Source organism: Schistocerca piceifrons, chromosome 3, assembly GCF_021461385.2.
Source record: "Schistocerca piceifrons isolate TAMUIC-IGC-003096 chromosome 3, iqSchPice1.1, whole genome shotgun sequence".
Classification (NCBI taxonomy): domain Eukaryota; kingdom Metazoa; phylum Arthropoda; class Insecta; order Orthoptera; family Acrididae; genus Schistocerca; species Schistocerca piceifrons.
Window position 1 is genome coordinate 148,214,384 of NC_060140.1, and position 23,724 is coordinate 148,238,107.

The following is a 23,724-nucleotide window of genomic DNA, read 5'->3' on the forward strand; positions in this document are numbered from 1 at the left end:
GCTTAAACCAGAACAAATACAATATTATGTACCAGAAGGTTATAAATATGGAAACAGTTTTTGCAGATCTCAGTACCGTAATGGTGGTACTGTTATCTATGTTTCAAATGAAATAGAGTGTAGAGAACTAGATCTTAGTTGGGCATGTGTAGAGAAACACTTTGAAATTACCGGGATCATATGTGATATAATGAAACTTATCATAGTATGTATCCACCATTCCCCCGACTCAGATGATAAAACTTTTTTAGATAATTTAGACAGTGCTGCTACATAACGAAATGGAAAAAGTATGTAACTGTAATTGGGGGAGACTTTAATTCAAGCTTTGATGTAACATGTAACAAACCCAGTGTAAATAAGTTACTGAATATGCTGAGGCAGCACAACTTCCATCATGTAAATTCAGAACCAACAAGACTACAAGCGTGCTTGGATAATGCTTTTGTCAACTGTGCTCGTGATATGTACTCCACCAAGGTAAAGGAGTTTGTTTTCTCAGACCACTCCATGTTAAAAGTAAAGTTAAGACATTTTATAAAAGGAGATGAGAGCAAGGCTGGACAAAAGTTAACAAAATCTAATACCTTAATATTAACAAAACACAATCTCATAAAACTAACACACCAGTTGAGCATAACAAACTGGGACAAATTATTTCAAAACTGTGATTCCAGTGCCCAAACAGTTTATGAAACATTCCACAATTACTTAACAGGTATTTTAAAAGCCCATCTTGTTCAAAAGAAATACCATAAAACAAGAAAAGGTAAATTTTGGTACACCAAAGAACTGGAGAATCTAAAAAATAAGCTACTGCTGTTGAAGCGCCTTGCCAAAGTAAACAATTCTAATGAAATTAAGGATCTCGAAAAAATCACTAAGAAACTGTATAAGAAAGAGTTGCAATTAGCGAAACTAAGATACAACACAAATTTCATAAAAAATAGTAAAAACCAATGCAAAACAGCCTGGTCAGTAATTAATACTGTTAAAGGTGAAGTCAGAAACTTCGACAAGACAGTCCCAATACCAGCAGATACATTCAATAAATATTTTGTAAGCAGTGCTGATGATATCAAAAAGCTGATCAGTAAACCCAATGTAACATGTATAGATTATCTGAAGAGAGCGAACCTAAATCATAATAGGGCCGGATCATCATTGAAACACTTCAGAGAGGTATGCCAACATGAAGTTCTTAAAATAGTCAAAGAAATCAAAAATTCATACAGTACAGATATTTTTAATATGTCAAACAATCTATTGAAAGAAATCATACATTACATTGCAGCACCATTAACATATTCTATAAACCTGTGTCTCATAGAAGAGTTTTTTCCTGATCCTCTCAAACTATCCAAGGTAACTCCAGTCTTTAAGAAGGGTGTCAAATCAGATCCTGCAAACTACAGACCAATTTCACTAATTCCAGTACTAGGAAAAGTCTTTGAAGGCATAATATATAAGCAGATGTATGAGTACCTAGAACTAAATGGTATGTTAAGTGCATCACAGTTTGGTTACAGAAAAGGAAGGTCAGCTATACATGCCATACAGCTCTTAGTCAGAGACATTCTAGCGGCATTTGAGGACCATGCGCACGCACAGGTAACCTTATGTGATCTGAGCAAAGCTTTTGACTGTGTTGACCACTCACAGGAAATATAGATGTAAAGACATATATATATGCAGATGACACAACTTTTCTATCTGTAAACCATGTACTTGATAACCTTGTAAGTGATATGAAATTGGCAAAAGAAAATGCAACATCATGGTTTAATGCCAATGGTCTGCTATTAAATGAGGAAAAGACCCAGAATATGTGGTTCAGTCTATCAAAGACTACAAAAATAGAAAAACAAAAGGCAAAGTTTTTAGGTATTGTACTTGACAACAGTCTAACATGGAACTCTCATGTTGATCACATAGTGGTTAGGTTGTCAAGAGTTATATATTTGTTGAAGAGACTGATGTGTTGTGTGACATTTGAGTACGTAAGGACAGCGTACTTTGCCTTTTTTCAATCTGTTTTAAGGTATGGGTTAATACTCTGCGGAAACAGCAGAAAAATAAATGAAATTATGGTGATCCAGAAGAAAGCAATCAGAGTAATGGCTAAGGTAGATAATAGAACACATTGTAAACCATTGTTCACTAAATATAGAATTTTAACAGTAATTAATTTATATATTCTTGACAGTGTTAACTACATACTTGCTGAACTACCTAATTTAAGTGTAACAAATGAAAGACATTGCTACTATACAAGAACGTGTACTTCTCTGCTGTTGCCACAAAATAGATTAGCTAAAACTAACAATAGTCATAAGTATATGGCAATTAAAATATATAACAAATTGTCTAAAAATGGGTCAATCAAGCCTGACAAATTATTTAAAGACAATGTTCATAACTTCTTGTTAACCAATCCATTCTATTCATTAGAAGAATTTTTAGAAATGCCTAATATCAACTTAAATGTGTAAAAATTTTTTTTTGTAAAATTAATAGGTTAAGTGAACTGACAAAGTCTATTGCATGTAACAATGCTGAATGACTAATAAAGAATCTGAATCTGAATACTGCAGAAATGTAGAGGAAGGGTCCATTGTGGCAGGAATGGTGCACAATGTGGAGTTTCCATTGTTTGATAGCCACATCTCAGTAAAATATGTCTCAGCTTCAATATTCAGACATCATTTGTTCTTGGAATTAGTGATGGTAGATAATTCGTATAGAATCAAGTTTCACACATCTTAAGTTTTTACTTAAAGAAGATATAAATACAGTAGATGTCTTCAAAGGAAAGTCTTCAATTAAAAAAGCTTATTTCTTGTAGAAAACATTGATAGTGTAATTGTGCTGTTCTGTAGAAAACTGAATTTATCAAAAGAGTTACTGAATTTGGTGAGATGAACAACAAACATTCAAAAGTATATAACTTCATTCCCTAAATTTTGTAGGTGTGCCCTGAAACAAAGCAGCATGTTTTCAAAGCAAAAATATACTGTGTCCATATTATCTAAAGTGTGAAATGAGAAAGTGTCTGTTATCTTTCTATGAAAATTATGGTCATTTTCTGCTTAGTATGAATAATTTTTAAATACTTCTAAGATAATGTATAATTGCATTAAATGTCAATTAAAATGTTTTAGGTCTTGTGACTGACATCATTATATCATTAGATGATCGTTACTTGTACTTCTGTAACTGGCTTCATGGGGACATACGTCAGTTTGACATTACAGACACAGCTCATCCAAAGCTTGTGGGACAAATTTTCTTGGGAGGCAGTATTGTAAAAGGTGGTCCAGTTCAAGTGACAGAAGATAGTGAGTTAACGGTTAGTTGCATTGTATGTTGCTCCCCAATTTTTTTATGTATTTCTGTATATTTTTAAGCTATTATTATTATTATTATTATTATTCCAGAAATATTTTACTGTAAGACTGAAGTTAACAAGGTAAATATTTTGAACTTCGTGCTTTTCAGAGGTTATATTTCCATATTGCTACTTACTGATTGTGTGTGTGTGTGTGTGTGTGTGTGTGTGTGTGTGTGTGTGTGTGTGTGTGTGTGTGTGTGTTTAACAAGAGTGTATGTAACAAGCTACCAGGTTGACAACCAGGAAATGCACAATTCATGTGAACTGGAAGGAGTCCAATGAAAAGGTTAGGGCAATCACAATACTATTTTATAGTTTCCATAATGGAGTATGGGATTGGAATTTACTTACTGAAAAAATTGTATGCAGTGCTTTGATCTAAAGTGGGACTATATAAAAGAGGAAAAAGCCACACAACTCTCTTCATGTGACAGTGCATGCAATTTTTTTAATATGTCTGGTAAACAACAATTCTCTCATGACCAGGGTTTCCGGATGACTTTTCCAAACTCTCCCAATTTCCTATACCTCACCAGTCCTTTTCCTTTACCTCTCATCCTTCCCTTTCACCCAGAGGGAGGAGCCGTTGGCTGTGACAGATTACAGATTTAAATACCTTTGTATGTGTGTTCTCCTGCCACTGCTTGGTCAATAGATGTTTTATCTGTCCAATTACACTATTATAATGTGTCATCCGTGGCTGTTTTCTATAATCCATCTGTTTTTTCCCCAGTACTCTGTCTGCTGTTGATGATGTATTGCGTATTATTTCTATAGATGGAACTATCTTTTTCTGTATTAAATTCTACTAGCTTAGCTCTATTCAACTGAAACTACAAATGACAGTAACCAGCCACAATTTTTTTATATTCCCACGATGCATTTCAGAGTGTAAACATTCATCATCAGGTGGATTTATGTCAGTTAATAAGCCTTTATGTATATGTTTTTTGCAAACTTTGGCACTGCCTTCCAGTGGTTACAGGTTCATTTCACTGTTGTATTTACATACAACATGACATATGCTTCACATACTTGGAACTAAGCAGAGTTGTTGGATTAGTATCTAACAAGTGCAAAGAAATTCAGATATAAAAAAAAGTAGACTAGTTATTGTAGCTATTAGCTTAAACTGATTTTCGTAAGTCATGACATAATCTAAGATGAAATTTTCACATTAACTTTCTTCTTTACCATGGTCTTCACAAATATGCATAGGTGTCTACAAAGGGGAGAGGGGGCAAGAAAGGACACTTGCTCCTCCTGGAATCTGGATACATGCTTTATATCCAATACAGATTTCTCACATGTTTCTGGAAATGATTATCAGTGATTGCACCACAGATTTAACATTGCTAAGCCTGATGGGAAATACAGCGATGTTAGCAAACAATATACATTATGACTTTTTGTGGTTTTCATGCTGCTCATGGGAAATCATGCTGATTCCTAGATACAGGGGTGATTTGAACACTGTTCTGCAGTCAAGATGGATGTGGAACTTTATAGAACTGTGCTGAAGCAGTGTCCTCAATCTTTTCTTTGTAAGTTCATCATGCAGCCCTTATCAAATTGCAGATTCCCTGCCACATGGAATCAAATAGCAATTCCCAGAACAACATGAACATAGCAGCAATTTGTGTACCCATCACCTGTCCCCCAATTACCATAAGGATATCTGCTGTAACCATTGCTTGCCCTTGTAACTGGGAAATCTAGAGTAAATTCTGCACTGGGCCACTGTTTCTGCGTCTCACCTCCTGAGAAAAAACATATGGTGGGAAAACTGTTTCTCTCACCTCTTAACATGTTACTTGTCAAGTTTGCATTATGCTGCCCATCATGGACACTAAACTGGGGAAATACTCTCACCAAAATACCTAATGTAGACAGCACTTCTTTTTCCCCTTCACAGCCTAAAGAAAAACCAAGGAACGCAAGAAGATACACTAAACAGGAACAGAAAACTGGAACCCAACAAAAAGACAAAAACAAGTTGAGAGTGAGAACATTAAATGTAATAATCTTGACAGGAAATACTGAAGATATTGTAGACATGATGGAGGGGAGAAGGATTCATATCCTTGGATAGAGTGAGACCAAGTGGAAGGGAAAAACCTCTAAATTGCTGAGAGGTGAGTACAAATTATACTGGCAGTCACAATAAAGAGGCAAAAAATGGAGTGGGGTTTGCATTTCACAAAGACATTGACACAGTTACAGGTGTGAGCTTCCTAAGTGAAAGGATAATTAGAGCAAGAGTGAACTTGGGAAAGAATAGTTTTACTATACTGAAAGTGTACACACCTCAGCAAGGGTGCAGTGAGGAAGAAAAAACAAAATTCCTTGAAGAACTGAAAGACCAAGTAAGAGAAGATAACATTATGATATTTGGGGATCTGAATGCTCAGATTAGCATGGATAGAAATGGATATAAGGAGGTTATGGACCCTTTTGGATAAGGAAGACAAAATGTTGAGGGTGAAGAAATTCTAAATCTGTGCATAAGGAATCATCTTTTAGTGAAGAATACATTCTTCAAGAAACAAGATAATCATAAGATTACTAGATATGGTTGGGATGGCAAATCTAATACAGTTATGGACTGTATATTAATGAACAGATTAATTGGAGGAAAAGTAAGGGACACTAAAGTCATACCACGTGAGCACTTTAATAGCAACTACAGGTTACTATTGGCCGATCTAAATTATAAGATGAAAAGTGTGAATGCTGTACAAAGAATGCCAAAAATTATAGAGTGGAAGTTGAAAGAAGTAGAAAATAAGAAAAGCTTCCAAAAACTAGTAGCACAAAAATTGCCAAAAACTGAAAGGGGTAGTGTAGAGGAAGAGTGGAACATATTTCAAACATCAGTGCTGTGCAGATATGCAGCAAAACAAAGGGTAAAGTGAAAGACAAAGAAACCAGTTGGTGGAAACGATAGAGTAAAAGATGCAATTAAAAAATGTAATATGGCAAAGAAAAACATGGAGTTTAAAAAAATAAATCAGAACCAGGGGCTGGTACCAAAAGATGAACACAAGGTGACAACACTGGAAAAGGAATACTGACAAAAGAAACTCAAGCAAAGAGAATCGTGAAAAAAGAAAAGGAGAACAACTTGACACACCATCAGGAGAAAACATCATCTGCCATCTTGTTAAGTCACATCACCGTTCAACTCATGACATTGAGCATGTCGTGCACATAAAGGGAGCCAATGCCAAACTGCTAAAAGATAAACAATCTATTCTGCAACATTGGGCAAACTACTTTCCTAACATCAGCAACAAAGAGTTTATGCATCCACCAGTTGCTAGTCCTGATCCTACCTTAGGACCTGTCCCCTCAATTACAACTGAGGAAGTAATGCTTGCAATTATTAAGATGAAAAATGGAAAAGCAACTGTCCCAAATGACCTACCTGTGGAAATCTGGAAAATGCTCGGAAAGCCTGCTTCAGAATTCCTTGCCTCAGAATTCCTTGCCTCACTCTTCAACCGAATCATCATCGAAAAACAACTTCCACAAGCATGCACAACTAGCATAACAGTTCCAATCTGGAAGGGAAAAGGAGACGTGAATGATTGCTTGACTTATCACCCTATTCAACTCCTCTGTCATACTTTAAAGATCTTTGAATGGGTACTTGCTAGCAGACTCGGAAGTATTCTCTCAGAAACACCAAACCAGTGTGGATTTGTTAAGGGTTGCAGCACCATCGATGCTATCCATGCCACACGCCTTTTGATGGAAAAACACAGAGACAGACAGAAGAGTGTACACATGGTGTTTCTGGACACAGAAAAGGCTTTCAATTGTATCCCACATGATCTTATTTGGCGAGCTCTTTGCTGCCATGGCATCCCTGAAGAGTATGTAAGCTGGGTGCAACTTTTGTACCATAATTCCACTAGTGTTGTTTGGGATCCTACTGGAATTTCTTCGCCCTATGATATCACTGTGGGTGTTCATCAGGGCTCTGCCCTTTCACCATTGCTATTCATCCTTTGCATGGATGCAGCAACAGCTGGCATACGGACTTCACATCCCAGGACCCTTCTTTATGCAGATGAAGTGGTACTTGCCAACCAAGCTTGCTCTGAACTCCAGCGCCAGGTTCAAAGATGGACAGACTGGCTGAAAATGGACTGTACCTTAATGTCCAGAAGATAGAGTACCTAGGATGCGACTCCCAAACCAGAGGCACCATAAGTATCGGCAAAGACGGCCTGCATAAGACCATACATTTTAAGTCACCTCAGACTGTGACACAACTCTTGATACTCGAGTGAGGGTGAATGCAGCTTGGCTCAAGTGGAGACGGGTCACTGGATCCTCTGCATAAAAAGATGCCTCAGTATCTAAAGGAAAAAGTATATAAGACCACGGTACACCCAGGAGCAATGTATGGGACTGAGTGTCGCTCTATGTTACACACTATGGAGATGAAGATGCTTCGATGGTCCATGGGGCTGATGCGATGTGACCATGTAAAAAATACAGTGCCCAGCAAAGGTTTGGTGTCGCACTGATCACTGACAAAGTGAGGGAAGCCCGTCTCCACTGGTATGGCCATGTCATGAGAAAGCAAGACAACTCGGTGGCAAAAACAATGCTCCACATCAACCCAGGAGGAACAAGACCACCAGGAAGACTATCAAAGAGGTGGACTGACATCATCAGGGGAGACATGCATGTTGTTGGCTTAAGACCAGAAGATGTCAATGACAGGGAGAAATGGAGGAGATGTAGGAAAACAGCAGAGCCCGCAAGTCAGGATTAATGCTTGGGGGGGGGGGAGAGGGGGGGGGGGGAGAGAGAGAGAGAGAGAGAGAGAGAGAGAGAGAGAGAGAGAGAGAAGAGTTGGGAAACGTTCACCCAGAAACCTAGAGTAGGCTAGCACAGGGAACTAAAAACTGCTATATGGGTTATTGAAAAGTAAAAGACCTGATAAAGAAGACATAAAAGCGATTGAAACAGAGAATGCGGATATTATCAGTGACATGGAAGGTATCAGAGAAGAGATGAAGAATTATTTTGAAATCTTACTGAATGGGGAAGGTGCACAAGAAAGTGACACTGAATTCATTGAATTAGAGGAAGAGCATGATCCAATATCTTGGTTAGAAACAGAGAATTCCGTGGAACAGATGAAAAGTGGGAAGGTGGCTGGAGTAGATAAGCTGACAGCGGATATGATTAAAGCCGCAGGAATCCACGGAATACATGGTTACACTGGGTGCTGGGGTTGATATGGAAAGAAAACAAAGTGCCAGATGAATGTAAAAAAGTATTATAATACCATTGTTCAAGAAAGGTAATAGAAGGAAATGCACCAACTACCGAGGAATCACACTGTTCTCTCACTGCCTTACGATAATGGAAAAGGTCATAGAAAAAAGATTGCAGAAAATTCTAGAACACCAATTTGAGGAACAACAGCATGGGTTCAGAAGTAATAGGGGAACAGTAGATCTAATTTTCTGTCTCTGTCAATTAATGGAGAAATACTGGAAAAAGGGAAAGGACTTGATAGTGGTGTTTGTGGATTTGGAAAAAGCATATGACAGTGTACCAAGGTATAAAATATGGGAATGCTTGAGAAAACATAATGTTCCTGATTTATTAATTTAAAAAGTCCAGATGCTGTACAATGGTTGTGAGAGCAGTGTACAAGTAGGAGGTGGAAGATCAAAATGGCTTAAGACAAAGAGAGATGTTCAGCAAGGCTGTTTGCTCTCCCCATTACTCTTCATTACACTTATGGGCACAATCATGAAAGAAATGAAGGAAGAAGAAAATGAAGATCTCAAAGCTTTTGTTTGTTGATGACATCACCATTTTGGGAGGGACGGAAAAGGAGGTTCAGAGGAGACTAGATTACTGGAACACAAAATTTAAAAAATTCAAGTTAACTGTGAGTAGGAACAAGACAGTGGTAATGAAGATGAGCAGGACACCCGCACCTTGTCACATCATACTAGAGGGGGAGAAGGTCGAATGTGTGAAAAGCTTCAATTATCTGGGTAGCATCACATCATGCGATGGAAGTTCCAAACTAGAGGTCTTAAACAGAATAACAAAAGGATCTAGCTTCTTCCACAAGTACAAAATCTAATCTGGGACAAGGAGGTCCCTCAAAGAGACAAGCAGACCATGTATAAAACTTATCTCCTGCCAATCGTGATGTATAGTCTAGAGGCCTGTGTCATAAATAAGAGAGAAGAGAGTTGAATACAAGCATGTGAAATGAAGTCCCTTAGGTCACCTCTACAAAAAACTAGGAGAGACCTGCAGGTGACATTGACTACAGAGGAGAGAATGAGTGCTTCGAGATTGAAGTGAAGTGGTTCGGTCATGTGAAGCGAATGCAACTGACTCGAACTCCACGCCAGTATTTGGAGATGGAGGTACCAGGGAGAAGACCAATTGGGCAGCCTAGAAAGAGATGGACAGACCAGGTTAAGGAAGATCTCAAAAGGAGAGGAGTAACATGGGATGTAGTGAAGAGGCAAAAGCTATACCAGGACTGAAACCAATGGAGGCATATCGTTCACTAAGTTCCTACCTGGCTTGCTGGAAGGAAATCCTGATAATGATGACTCTCATCATGCCTTAGTTGACATGAAAATTGGTGCTAAATTTTCTATTTGTACCACAAAGTGCATGCAACAGGTGCAGCTGAAGGACACTATTGGCTGGTATGTCACGTTGTACACTGCCCCTTGCCATTGTGTATGGGCCCACCAACTACTTTCTTATGTACACACTACTATGACATTACTGGAATTATTTCTAAAATAGTTTACTATCCACATGAAGCACATAACATTTCAGATGGAACTTATTAGTTTTGAAGCTCTCTGGTTATCTTCAGATGGTTATCCAGTCAGCCAAAGACTGTGCTTTTGGATTCACTGGTGTTTCTCCTGTATAATTTTCTGCAAGTTCTGTACTTTGTTAGAAAGCACTGCAGTTTTTTCTCTCTGTATAGAATACATATCTCCTTCATGTTTTCATTTTACTTAACTATGTTCGTAAGCATTTTAAAACTCTTTGAATTTTCTGATTCTCTTAAAATTTTTACAATTTTACATGTCTGATTCAAATTCTGGCCCAATATTTCAAACAAATGCCTACACTTTTCATTGGTATTAAATGTTTCATATACCTGCTACTAATTTGTGTGCAGGGACTTCCTTACTTTCATTATGGTCAATTGTTCTTTAACAAGTAAGTCACCATGTGACATTGTTCCATGATCTGTATTAATCTGGATGAGTGGAGGTGTATGATTAGAGAGATGGTTTTCAATAGTTCTAACTCCAATTTCTTTCTTTAAATATGTAACATGGTCAATGTAAATTTGTGAGGTAGGTGTTATTTTTGTTGGTGACAACATTATTTGGGTACAGTTGTAGCATTATAACAAGACAGAATACCTAATGTAATTTATATTTTAGCTTAAAAAGCTTATATTCAGGTCTCCTAATTTTATAGCTTTTTTCCAAGCCAGGGATTTTATCCTGAAGTTGTAATGACAGAATTCATCACCAATGTCCAATTACTTACAATGATCAAATATTATTAACCTGAGCTGGCCTATCTTTATTGTTACTGCTGTTGATTCAAAGCCATCTCCATGGAAATGTTTCCCACACTACTCATTATTTATGTTATAAATGTCTACACCACAATCCTTTTGGACATCTTTCTATAGTATACAGCCACAATTTTATAATTACTTAAATAAACCTTTCGAGTAAAAGTGGTTTCTGCCTGAAATTACCATTTTATTATTATTATTATTATTATTTTTTAAATACCTACCAGTGCCTTTAGCATGCAACACCAATTCTGTTGCAAGACAGACACACGTAGTGGTACACTGAGATACTTCTATGAATATGATGCATTGTAGCAGTCAATTACAGCATTCAAAGTAATAGTTGACGCAGAGATTGTGCTATGTGATTGTAGGAGATTGTGATGTGCGGCTTTTGTTAAAGTGTCTATACTGAGGAGATCATTGACATTCAGAGCAGTTACTACACTCTCCTTCCTAGTTGCTGCTATTGCTCACCAATGTGCAAAGTCTCATCTGAAGATTTGACAGGAGTGAGATTACAATAAACTTTTCAGTTTCCTTATCTTTTCTTTTAGAGATGGCTCCAGTTGTTCTTGCCTAGGGGTCTCATTCTTGAAGCTGAAATTCTCACATTTTAGGTTCTCATGGTTCAAATGATCTAAATAATTTTGAAGATTGTCGTTGCAGAATTTTTGTTATTACATTAATTTATTTTGTCACATTGTTGTGCAGCACACAGTCTTTTGAATTTTCACATTGAAAAAGCCGAAATTAAGTTGTTCACCCAAAATACAAAAATATGTCCAATCGTATCACAGGCATTCTTACTCTGCGATAATAATATTCCAAAGGGTTTACAAATTTTCTTCACAAATGAATTTATATTAGTTTCAATTATTATTTCATAAATGAATCCAGAAATAAACATAATAAACAATACTAGATTGTGTAATCAATTATAGAAATTTCTAGTGTGCCAAATAATTCCTAATTTCAAATGTTTCAAAGGAAGACTGTACATTCAGAGCAAGCACATATTGATCGTAACAACGAAAAGAAAGTAACTCCTGTTCATAAATTGTAGCTTGAAATATATCACATTGTGTATAAAATTATATGAAACTTTTCAGTAAAACAGCTGAGATAATATTGACCTGTCCAAAATTCAAAACATATTACTGGTATTGACTACTATTGTTGAGGAAAAGTAGTGTTAGGCGAGGATGTCCCTTTACAAAGTCAATATACAATGTCATTGTAACGTAAATTTCAGACTGTACTGCTGCTTTTATGAGAGGTTTTGAAATGGAACCACAAGGACAGCATGTAGTTTTGATATCAAATTTAATATATTTTAAACACATTTTAGCTTGTTTTTTAGGACTATAATTTGTTTTAGGCATTAAAAGTTCATAAAAGTTTGGAGATGTGGGACTGTCTAGGAAAAATGTGAATTTGGTTTCAAATGTGTCACATGGAATGATGGGAGGTTGGAAACTCTATGTCCTAGTGGTTCCAAAGTAAACTATCTTCTTAAAAAAATTTATTGTTTACATTTTGCCAGTTTCTTCTTGTATTCATTGCTTACTATTATGATAAAAGTTTGTTTTGTGAAATATTCTAAAATTTTATTCCAAAGAAAAACCAGCCCCCCAAAACCAATTGAAAGTTTACTTTTGGCCAATGTCTTCAAGTATTCATTGCTCACTCTGATAACAAAGGCAACTTTTATGAAAAATTTTAAAATTATATTTGTTTTCATATTGCTGGGATTCAGAAGGCTACATATGAGTCTGTTCAGTCTTGCAGCCAAGTTTATTCACAATACATAAGTGAAGTGTGTTACTTCTTGGATATTTGCCAACTTGTTCTACTTTATTAATCAAGTATGGAACACTCTGTAGCATAATTTTAATTTTTTTGGGTTCATTGGTGCTGGCAGCTGGTGCTCTTAATAGAAAAGTGAATATTCCTGGTGCATATGATCTGAAATGATTTGTGTTCACTCGTATAGTTTATTTATAAATTAATAATGGATAATTTTTCCTATATTGCAAAACATTTCAATAAATTCACAGCATGTGTAGTATGTGTGATTAAAAGTCTATTTCAATACATTTTCTTGCAACTAGGAACAGCCTGATCCATTGTTTGTAAAAGGAAAAAGACTGTATGGTTCACCACAAATGCTGCAACTTAGTTTGGATGGAAAAAGGTTATATGTCACCTCATCTTTACACAGTGCTTGGGACTGGCAGTTCTATCCTGATATGGTCAAGTATGTATAAATTCAGTCTTTTTTTCCTTATTACACTGACAATCTCAAATGTGTAAGTGTTATATTGCTGTATAACACATGTGCCATGAAGAGAATTATAAGCAATGTTACTGATGGTATAAGTATACCAGTTTTCATACATTTTCCACTTCTTTGCAGACATGGTTCATACATGCTGAAACTACATGTAAACACAGAGAAAGGGGGGCTCACTCTGGATAAAGACTTCCTTGTGGAGTTCAGAGATGAAACAGGTGGACCCGTCAGTGCACATGAGATTCGGTGAGTACTGTGATCTCAAAATTGGTATCAAACAATGTTAATATGTAATGAAAACTGTCAATGTCGTTAACAACAGTCACAGCAGTGGGAGAGATAATGTTCGAAAATTTTGCTATGAGTTAACACATGTTATAAAAGTTAAATCACTATTTAATGTGAAGTAGTTGTAAGACAGTTATCCATTATTGAATAATATGTGCAGTTATTAAACTTTTGCCAGCCGTTGTGGCTGAGCGGTTATAGGCACTTCAGTCTGGATCCACGCTACCACTACAGTCGCAGGTCCGAATCCTGCCTCGGGCATGGATGTGTGTGGTTAGGTTTAAATAGTTCTAAGTTCTAGGGGACTGATGACCTCTGATGTTAAGTCCCATAGTGCTCAGAGCCATTTGAACCATTATTAAACTTTTGAGTTGTTGTTCTTCAGAAGCTAAGAGTATGAAAGATTAGTGAACATCATTAGTCACAGTTATTGAAAAGTGAACAAAGTAACCTTCTACAGAACTATCTTGAATGGAAATTTAAAAACTGAAAGAGTGAGATTTTATCAGGTTTATCTCTTTTTGGTGAGGACTTCTTTCTTTCACTGATGGTCTTCAGTTTTTTATTTTACATACTTCTGTATTTAATAATCATTCCTTAATATTTGATTCTCTCACAAAAGATAAATGTTCGAAGAATAGTTTATGAGATTGGCTACTGCCTATTGTTGCAACAAATAGTCTTCATATGCTACTCTTGTTGTTCAACATTTCAGCAAATATACATCTTCAATTAAAATTTCAGTAAATTAGGAAATTAGTAATGAGGTGACAAATATGATGAAATGTGTTTGGATGAGAAAAGTAGATCATTTGTCCCCTTCAGAAGCTGTTAGAAGCCATTCCTAAAATTGTTTCACCATATAAGTTTATCAAGTAACTTCTTTTCATTGGCGACTTCCAAAATGTGTGAAAAATAGGAATAGAAGTTCTTGATCTTGTGAAGGAATCTGACTTTGTCTGTTAATATCTGCTTGTGCTCACTAGAGTATTGGGAGCATGGTCCCAATTCTAATCACCATCCATATTAGCAATCTCAGCTGTGGACCTCAGAATAGCATCTGTGTGGCTTTACTTTGTTTCCCATACTCATTCACATGATTGGGACTTTTGCTTCAAGCACATTTAAAACAGAACATTCAGTACAGAATAGACTAGTTCAAGATGTCTTTTGCCATTGGTTCTGCTCAAGAGGTTGCCATAACAGCAGCCAAACAGTCAGTTGTTTCTAATCAAGATAATGGAGAACTATATCAAAAGCTTATGATTTTACACAGGTTTAACATTACAAATAAACCAAAAATGCTTTACATGACTGGAAACTATAGGGCTGGGGAAATTAATAATTGTTCAAGAACGTAGCAAACAGAAAAATACAAACAATATTGCAATATTGTTTCACTCGTCATGAAATATGACTATTTTCTTCTTGTACTCTGTTCACTTAACATAGGAAAGTCACCATGGGCCTTTAATGAACAGCAACTTCTTTGTAAATTAGAGTGACTGACATCTTTAAGGAATGTTGGTTCATCAGTTCATCCTAAATGTCTCAATACTACAATAAAAAATTGGTGCCTATAAAATGGAGCTCCCCAGTAGAGGTTTTGTCAAGGATATTATCACCTCCAACCATTAGTTTATGAATGCAGTAACAACAGTAAAAGCATCATGAATTGAAGCATTTTTGGTCTGTTCTGTCCTCAAATATTATTTGCTTAACCATCTTCCTTTTAGTTGTTTAACATCACTTCCTCACTGATGTGGCTGCACCCCTTCTTACTCCTTGTTGTTCCATTTGTTCCCACTTTTGTGGTGTCATTCAGATCAAAAATATTTAGTATATGCTGAGCATTCTTTTCCACTCTTCGTCTGTATTTTCTCTTCCTTCATTCGTTCCTTCCCTCCTCCCTCCTTACTTCTGCACATGGAATCGGACACAAATGTGGTTGACAGATGTTTTGTTAGCAAATTCAATACAAGGTATCTTGTATCAGGTTTGATACAGTAATATAAGAGAGCACTGGAGTTTCTGAAGTATATTTAGTAAAACAAAATGCTTGCAGTCCTTGATGCATGTTATTTGTGAACTGACCCTCACCTTACCCTGGCAGTTGCTGCTACAATAATAATAATAATAATAATAATAATAATAATAATAATAATGTGATTAGTTGGTTCAGGACAGAACTAAAGAAGCCTCGGACAAGCGCCGTCATGGTCGGGGACGACGCTTGAACCCTATGCCCGCCCACAATGGTAACGACACTGCTAGCCAACTGGAAAATGATTTAAATCCAAATAGAGGTGTTTTGCAGGATATGCTTCCTGCAACCACCCTAGAAGGAAAACAAAGACAGAGGATGAGATGGTCAGATGAAGTTAATCGACACCTCATGTTCTGTTATTACCAAGCAACAAACCTAGGAACCAACACAACTGGATACAGATCACAAATATACACAACATTTATCACCAGATACCCGGAATTAAAATTTTTAACAGAACAACGACTAGCTGATCAGATCCGTGTAATAATCAAAAATAACAGGATACCCCAGTCAGAATTAGAAAACATCAAACAACAAGTACAACAAATACTGGAACAAAATAATGTGCAATTAGAAGAAGAAGAAAATACAGTAATGGACTCAAACATCCCAGAGAAAACAAACAATGAACAAAACGCGTCAATTAAACAATCAGAGGAAAACGAAATCTTAAGACAGCCACCAGCACAAGCACAAATAGAACATGAAGTGACACTCATGTTAGATATAGAAGAAAAATTTCAGTTGACATATATAGAATACAAAGACACAAATACAGACATTAGACCATTCTTGCATAGACCACCAAATAACCCACAAGTCGAAACAACAATAAAAACTAACAACACAATCATACACAACAAAATAAATGAAAACACAACTATGGAAGAGTTACAACTACTGGTTTATATAGGAGCACTCACTACACTAAATATACACACTAGGCAGAGATCAGAACCAACCAACACACAGAAGAAACCCACAAATCCAGCATGGCAACACAGGCTACAGATCAGAATAGAAAAACTGAGAAAAGACATCGGACAGCTAACACAATTTATAAGAAATAAAATCTCGGAAAAAAAAAAAAACGAAAAAGGTTAGGTAAAATCTCACAACAAGAAGCGACAGAGCAATTAGATGAAAAGAAGCAGAAATTACAAGCATTCGCCAAACGACTCAGAAGATACAAAAAAAGTGAAAATAGAAGGAAACAAAACCAAACATTCAACACAAACCAAAAGAAATTTTACCAGACAATAGATAACACACACATTAAAATAGACAATCCACCAAACATATCTTATGATTAATAGAAGAGGCAACACATATGCTGTGTATTGGTTAGCAATTGTGCCAAATAGAATGTGATTGTCTTGAAATAGTGTCCCAAGAAGCAGTGCTATAAATAACTGCAGGTAAGAAACTAATAAGTATTGTGTTTAGGGTATCACTTCCAACTAAATATTTTGCAGATGGTTTCAATGTATGAAAATTTCTTGCAGTACTCCACTTTGACATCAAAGCAACACAATATGAAACCATCACATAAAATGTACGGGAAATGGCAGCAGTAGGGTGTCTTCCAGGGGGAGGCATATTTTCTCCACAGTAGATATGTTAAAAAGAGACCTGTATGTTCAGTCCTTATTGATCTAGTGATCAAAATTTTTATCAGAGTGAAATAGTAGAAGAAACTGCAAAGTTTCCTAAGAAATTGCACATATATAAAAACACATGTCGACAGATTGAATGGGGAAGGTATCATTATTCTCAGTTTGAAGTTGTAGTGTAGTGATTGTAGATTGTGAGACAGCTTTTCCTATGGTTATGGAGTTGTTCATTATTTAGTGTCTTCTACACTGCCTTAATTCAGAACTAGATTATCTCTACAACAGGGATAAACCTCTCTGATAAAAATTTGATCCTTTTTAAGAATTTCAGTATTTTTAATGATGTATTCTATCAAAGAATTTCTCATAATAAAGTAAACCTGGACAAATATTAACTCTTTTCTTGTAACAGCTTTGTAAAATAGTTTTGCTACGACATTCGCTTCTCGTGTGCCTAAAACATTTCTAAATTCAGACCATGAATGACTAAAATACCTTCAGGTTTAACTGAAGAGTTTTGGGAGTAATTCTTAGACATATTCATTGAGCCAGGCTTGTTTAGGTAACAAGCATATGTTCGTCACATATCCTCACACTTTGTTTTGTAGGGAGAAAGATTAGTGTTGATCAAGTTCATTGTATTTGGTAAATGCTAGTCTCCTAAATCCCAATGAAAATGTTTTGATTCATTCTTTGAGAAAGAGTTCAAACTGTTTCACGGCAATTTGTGGCATTCTCATCAACTTTTTAAATCAGTAGGCCTATTGTTTTGTACTTCAATCTCATTGTTTATTCTTTTCCATCTAAATGACGAGTGATACAATCACCTAATACAATGTTTTTGTTACTGAGGATGACAGTTTCGTACCAAAGATGTAAAACCAAAATAAGAAATTACATACCTAAATTAAGTAGCAAAGTTATGGACTGAATCAAGTGTCTGAACATTTGTTACCTAAATATATGCTGGGAATCCTCCCTGGCCACCACCTTTGTGGACTTCTTCAATAATATGTGACATTGCCTGTACCTCATCATTCCTGCACTCTGCATCTTCCTTTAAAGCCAAAGTATTCAAGATGACTTTGCAAATTCTGTGTCCTGTAAAAAAATGATTGAGTCGAGTGTTCATTCAGTGAGCTCACCAAATCCAGAGATACAAGATGTAGGTTACTTTGAAAATTCCACTCTCCTGTACATTTATTTGCAATGCTAAACTGAGCTTTCTGAAATCTGGAAATTACTGTGAAGGTTGGTTCTGGAAATTTCAGATGGCCTGGTAATTCCTGCAGGTCATGATAGAACATGTGGTTCATCAAATGCACCTAATCCCAAACTGTCGGCAGAAAACATCACCGATTTGCTGAGAGGGTAGGCAGGCCTGTGCTGTATTCACAAAATGTACTTGGCATGGCACATATAAAACTAAGCTGTGGAAGTCACAGTACCGGTCAGCCTACACCGATGACGTAACCATGTGCCAAGAGTGATCAAATGTGCCCCAGTTTCCGGAACCTGTCTGTGTTGTATACCATGCCACAGTGCCCAAATCTGCTCTTCATGCTTTCCTTTTAGCTATTTCTACAGTTTCCATGTGGGAAAGCCATTGCTGCATATTACATGGCATTGTTACTCCACTGTGCATGTTCAACAGAATGACATCATGCTCCCTTGTCTTTGACGTCACTTTGCTGCCTCATCATCTAGGTCCTCCAGCTCAGGTGGTGTGTGGCAATTTGGCTCAATGGTGTGATCATGCTGTCTGCAACATCGAATGTTCTGTGGAGTTCTCATTCCAATATAGATACTGCTCTGGCACTGCCCAGGGAAACCATAAAAATTTTCGCATTCACTTGGAATATCGTTCTGATGTACAACAGTAGTATGAAGGAAGCCTATGGCAATAGTTCAGCATTGACTTATGCTGACCTGGTTTTGAACACTTTAAGAGTCCTGAATTCAGTGAATGATGGCTAATGTAACTTACAGAATGTCCAATTTGACTGTTCTTAGGTGCGACTGTAGTCTGATAGTTTTCCTGTGGTGCTGTGCCAATACAGTCAGAGTGGAACCACGTGTTGGCTTATACGTGCATTTGACAGATGGATGTCCACCTTAGAACTATTTACATGACATAAGGTGGAAGTATAAAGTAGGTCTTGTCACTTTTTATAGGTAGCTTGTCATAACTCAGTTGCACCCAAGTTGCAGGCAACTCGGGTCTCTTCTATGTAGGCTGTCCCCGTATCTTCTGGAGGACACTGCACCCTCAATGTAATATTAGATACAGTCTAATCCCCCCCCCCCCCCACACACACACACTCAAACACAACACTTATTGTGCACATTAACTGTACTGAAACAAGCTGTGAATAGTGGCACATTGAGACCATATTTGCTGCTAAGAAAAAGGAAGATTAGAACTAAACGTCCCATCCGAGCCTCACACATATTTCAGATGTCTGACATATACAAAAGGCAGACAGGTAAACAGCCTTTGAGTCACTCATGAAAGTGGTCCTTATACAGAAAGAGATGGAGCAGATGCTTGTGTTACAGAAGGGCCCTTTTCAAAGGAAACATCCCAGCATTTGCCTGGACTGATTTAGGGAAATTACAGAAAACCCAAAATCTGGATGACCAGATGGAGATTTGAACTGTCGTCCTCCCAAATATGAGTCAAGTGTCCTAACCACTGTGCCACGTGCTGCTAAGTATGCAGGACCAGAGGGAATGCACTCTCCCACAATGTCAATCAAATTTGTGCTAGTGAGCTACATCCTGGTATTGCATGTAACCTTGATCTTACCAAATATATTGGTAAACTATTTTCATGAACTGAGTAGTCTATCCAGTATGGTTACTAGATACTCTAATAAATCTTCATGCACCAGCTCCAACATTTGGTAGGATTCTGACATTGGAATCTTCTAAGTTAAAAGCTTTCCAATCAGCAAATTAGGAGTGCTGTTGGGAGAGTGCCTGTCTACATATTCTGTCTCATTCATTGTAGTTCTGGTTTGAAATTGATTATTGATAGGTTATGTGATACCTTGAATAGTATTGTGAAGTATGTCATTTGGGATTATCAGTTGTCATGCCGCTTACACTTGATATTGTAGGTTCACAAGCTAATAAAAATATTATTTGTTGCAGGTATCCTGGTGGTGACTGTACGTCAGACATTTGGCTGGTGTGCGATGAGTGATCTGCAAATCCACCATGAAACAAGTTGTACTAACGAGGCCCTCACAGAAACTTGGGGAATTGCCTGTGTGATAGTTTGTCATCGTGCTTCAACTTACCTGGATTAATCACACCATAATGGGAAAACTGCACTTATCAGAAAACTAATACTTAAGTGAGATATCTATGCAAATAACAGAGAAAACATTTATGACCAGTAAACACTTTAACATTATTTTCTGTTAATTTAAATGAAGCTGTATTCTGAGATTTTAGAATTTTTTGTATGTTTCATTTTAAAATTTGTATTTCACTGTTGAAAAAATAAATCACATTGCTGTGTAGCTCACTCTTAATTATTCCAGCATGAGTAAGCGGTACGAACAGTCTGACCTACATACTTCTTGTAATTTCTTGCAAAATTTTATTATATGCACAACATATTAAATTTACAATAATTCTTCATAATGGTACCCTCAGCTGCTATGCAGTCATGACATTTTCACGCAATGTTCTGTCATAACTGTTACATAACATCACTGTTGTCTGAACAGTTTAAACTGCTGCACTGCTAGCCTGTAGGTGAATGTGACTCTTTCAGACATCATCATATCATCAAGTTCTCAAAACATTTCATGCTATAGAGCAAGAGAAATAAATCTTGATGGCTAGCTTTGAGAAATGCACCAAAAGTTATCAGTGGACCCAACAGCCAGAATAATCAGGAAGACATAGGAGCTGCTCAATTGGAACAGGATCTTATTAATAAATCTCTCTTGGGCACCTCGATCACATTTATTTTACACTTTCCAAAAGTTCGCGAGAAGGACACACCCCTAAGGCCCATTATGAGCATCACTAAATTGTTGACTTGTAGACGTGCAAAACATCTGGCCAGCCCTAAACTCTACATGTTCATTACTGTTTGCATAATATCAACTATAAGATGAATTTCATCAGCTGAATCAAAAGCCTGCATCTTGGAGGTGGAGATGGGATGGTCAGCTTTCATGGGGCCTCATTATTCATGCATGTTCCCATCAAACTTCAGAGATCTCCTCTCCCAGTTATTCTGTGCCAATGTTGTGGATTTATTTAAGCACATTCTGGCAATCATATTTTTTATGTGGTGGAGAGTATTTCAATCAGATGGGTGGAGTCAGAATGGGAAGCCCATTAGCTCAAGTTTATGGAGTACCCCGAGGATGTCACATTGGACACAGCTCCTGCAAAGCCTGTTTTATCATTAGACATTTGTTGTCTGGCCTCATGGATGTGAAAATCTGGAAGAATTCTTGGGTTATGCCAACAATATAGGCGCCTCACACAGGCACCTCACTGCTCCTTGACACCCTTGTCTGCTGAAATCTGGCATCTGCATACTACCAGCTATCGTCCACCAGGACAGAACCAGTCTGTTCAGAAGACCCTGGAGCACCTAGACAAAGCCATTTCAGACATTAAAAATGTACTGAAAGAACTGAAGCACTTACTGTTGATTGTTTTAGTAATTTTTAAAAAAGTTTTCAAAGAAAATGACTGAAATGCTGAACAGATTTTGCAAGCTATTTCACCAAAGTGTTCTAAGCAGAAGCTTTCTGAGGAAGACATGAAGAAGTAAAGACATGAAGAAGTATTTTTTTTTTTTTTTTTTTTTGGCCATTCTGTGGTTCAGTAACAGGAAAGATTAGCCAACTTGTACAGAGGCATAAAATCAATTCAGTATTCAGGCCTCCAGCAAAAATTCAACAACTCATAAGATCTGTGAAAGATGATGTAGTCCTCAGAACACCAACAATTTACAGGGTACTGTATGGGTGTGGACAGTTTTATGCTAGACTTTGCACACTACTGAGCAGTATGAGATGTTTCTGCCTCTGAATATGCTGAAATATGGAAAGCAGGCACCAAATTGCCATTGACAGAACATCTATACTAAACAGACAAATGCTTTCTGGGATAGCACTGTAAAAGAAGTGATCAATATAAAAAATTCTGAAAACACTCTCATCAAAGACTGTGGTCTGCAATTAAGCACAATTTGGGACATGGCCATTGCTACAGCTTGCCAACCAAAATATCTGAACATGACAAATAGTGTTTTGCACAGTTCCCACCAATATATAAGAAAGGAAATAGATTAATCCATTTAATTACAACATTATATGTTTGACTTTGATTTGTTGTAGGATTTGGAACATATACGGTGTTGCAAATACCCTGAAGGAACTAGCCAAGGTGACTCCAGTCTTTATGAAGGGTATCAAATCAGATCCTGCAAACTACAGACCAATTTCACTAATTCCATTACTAGGAAAAGTCTTTGAAGGCATAATATATCAGCAGATGTATGAGTACCTAGAAATAAATGACATGTTAAGTGCATCACTGTTTGGTTACAGAAAAGGAAGGTCAGCTATACATGCTACAGAACTCTTAGTCAGAGACATTTTAGCAGCATTTGAGGACCATGCTCACACACAGGTAACCTTATGTGATCTGAGTAAAGCCTTTTACTGTATTGACCACTCACTTTTGCTCTCTAAACTTGAGTACCATGGAATATGTGATAAAAGTTTAAAACTCATCAAATTATCCCTCAATAAAAGGATGGTGAGTTCAGGAAGTCGTGTGTCAAACACTTTCGAGGTTCAACATGGAGTGCTGCAGGGATCTGAATTGGGACCACTTCTCTTCCTTGTGCACATAAATGACTTACCATGCTATATAGATGTAAAGATGTATATGTATGCAGATGCTACAACTTTTCTATCTGGAAACCATGTATTTGATAACCTTGTAAGTGGTATGAAATTGGCAAAAGGAAATGCAACACCATGGTTTAATACAAATGGTCTACTATTAAATGAGGAAAAGACCCAGGATATGTGGTTCAGTCTATCAAACACTACAAAAATAGAAAAACAAAAGGCAAAGTTTTTAGGTATTGTACTTGACAACAGTCTAACATGGAACTCTCATGTTGATCGCATACTGGTTAGGTTGTCAAGAGTTGTATATTTGTTCAAGAGACTGATGTGTTGTGTGACATTTGAGTATGTAAGGACAGCGTACTTTGCCTTTTTTCAATCTGTTTTAAGGTATGGGTTAATACTCTGGGGAAACAGCAGAAAAATAAATGAAATTATGGTGATCCAGAAGAAAGCAGTCAGAGTAATGGCTAAGGTAGATAGCAGGACACATTGTAAACCATTGTTCATTAAATACAGAATTTTAACAGTTGTTAATTTATATATTCTTGTCAGCATTAACTACATACCTGCTGAA

At 36.8% G+C, this 23,724-nt stretch overlaps 1 protein-coding gene across 1 annotated transcript in view; it reads left to right on the forward strand.

The window, feature by feature from the left end:
* Positions 1–20,780, forward strand: part of LOC124787976 (methanethiol oxidase-like) — a 147,981-nt gene extending 127,201 nt beyond the window's left edge. Inside the window, exons 8-11 of the mRNA XM_047254992.1 lie at positions 3,162–3,349; positions 13,118–13,263; positions 13,423–13,545; positions 20,407–20,780. Of these exons, the coding sequence (XP_047110948.1) occupies positions 3,162–3,349; positions 13,118–13,263; positions 13,423–13,545; positions 20,407–20,458 (509 nt within the window). The 3' untranslated portion in view covers positions 20,459–20,780. The remainder of the gene's footprint in view (positions 1–3,161; positions 3,350–13,117; positions 13,264–13,422; positions 13,546–20,406) is intronic.
* The last annotated feature ends 2,944 nt before the right edge of the window (positions 20,781–23,724 follow it).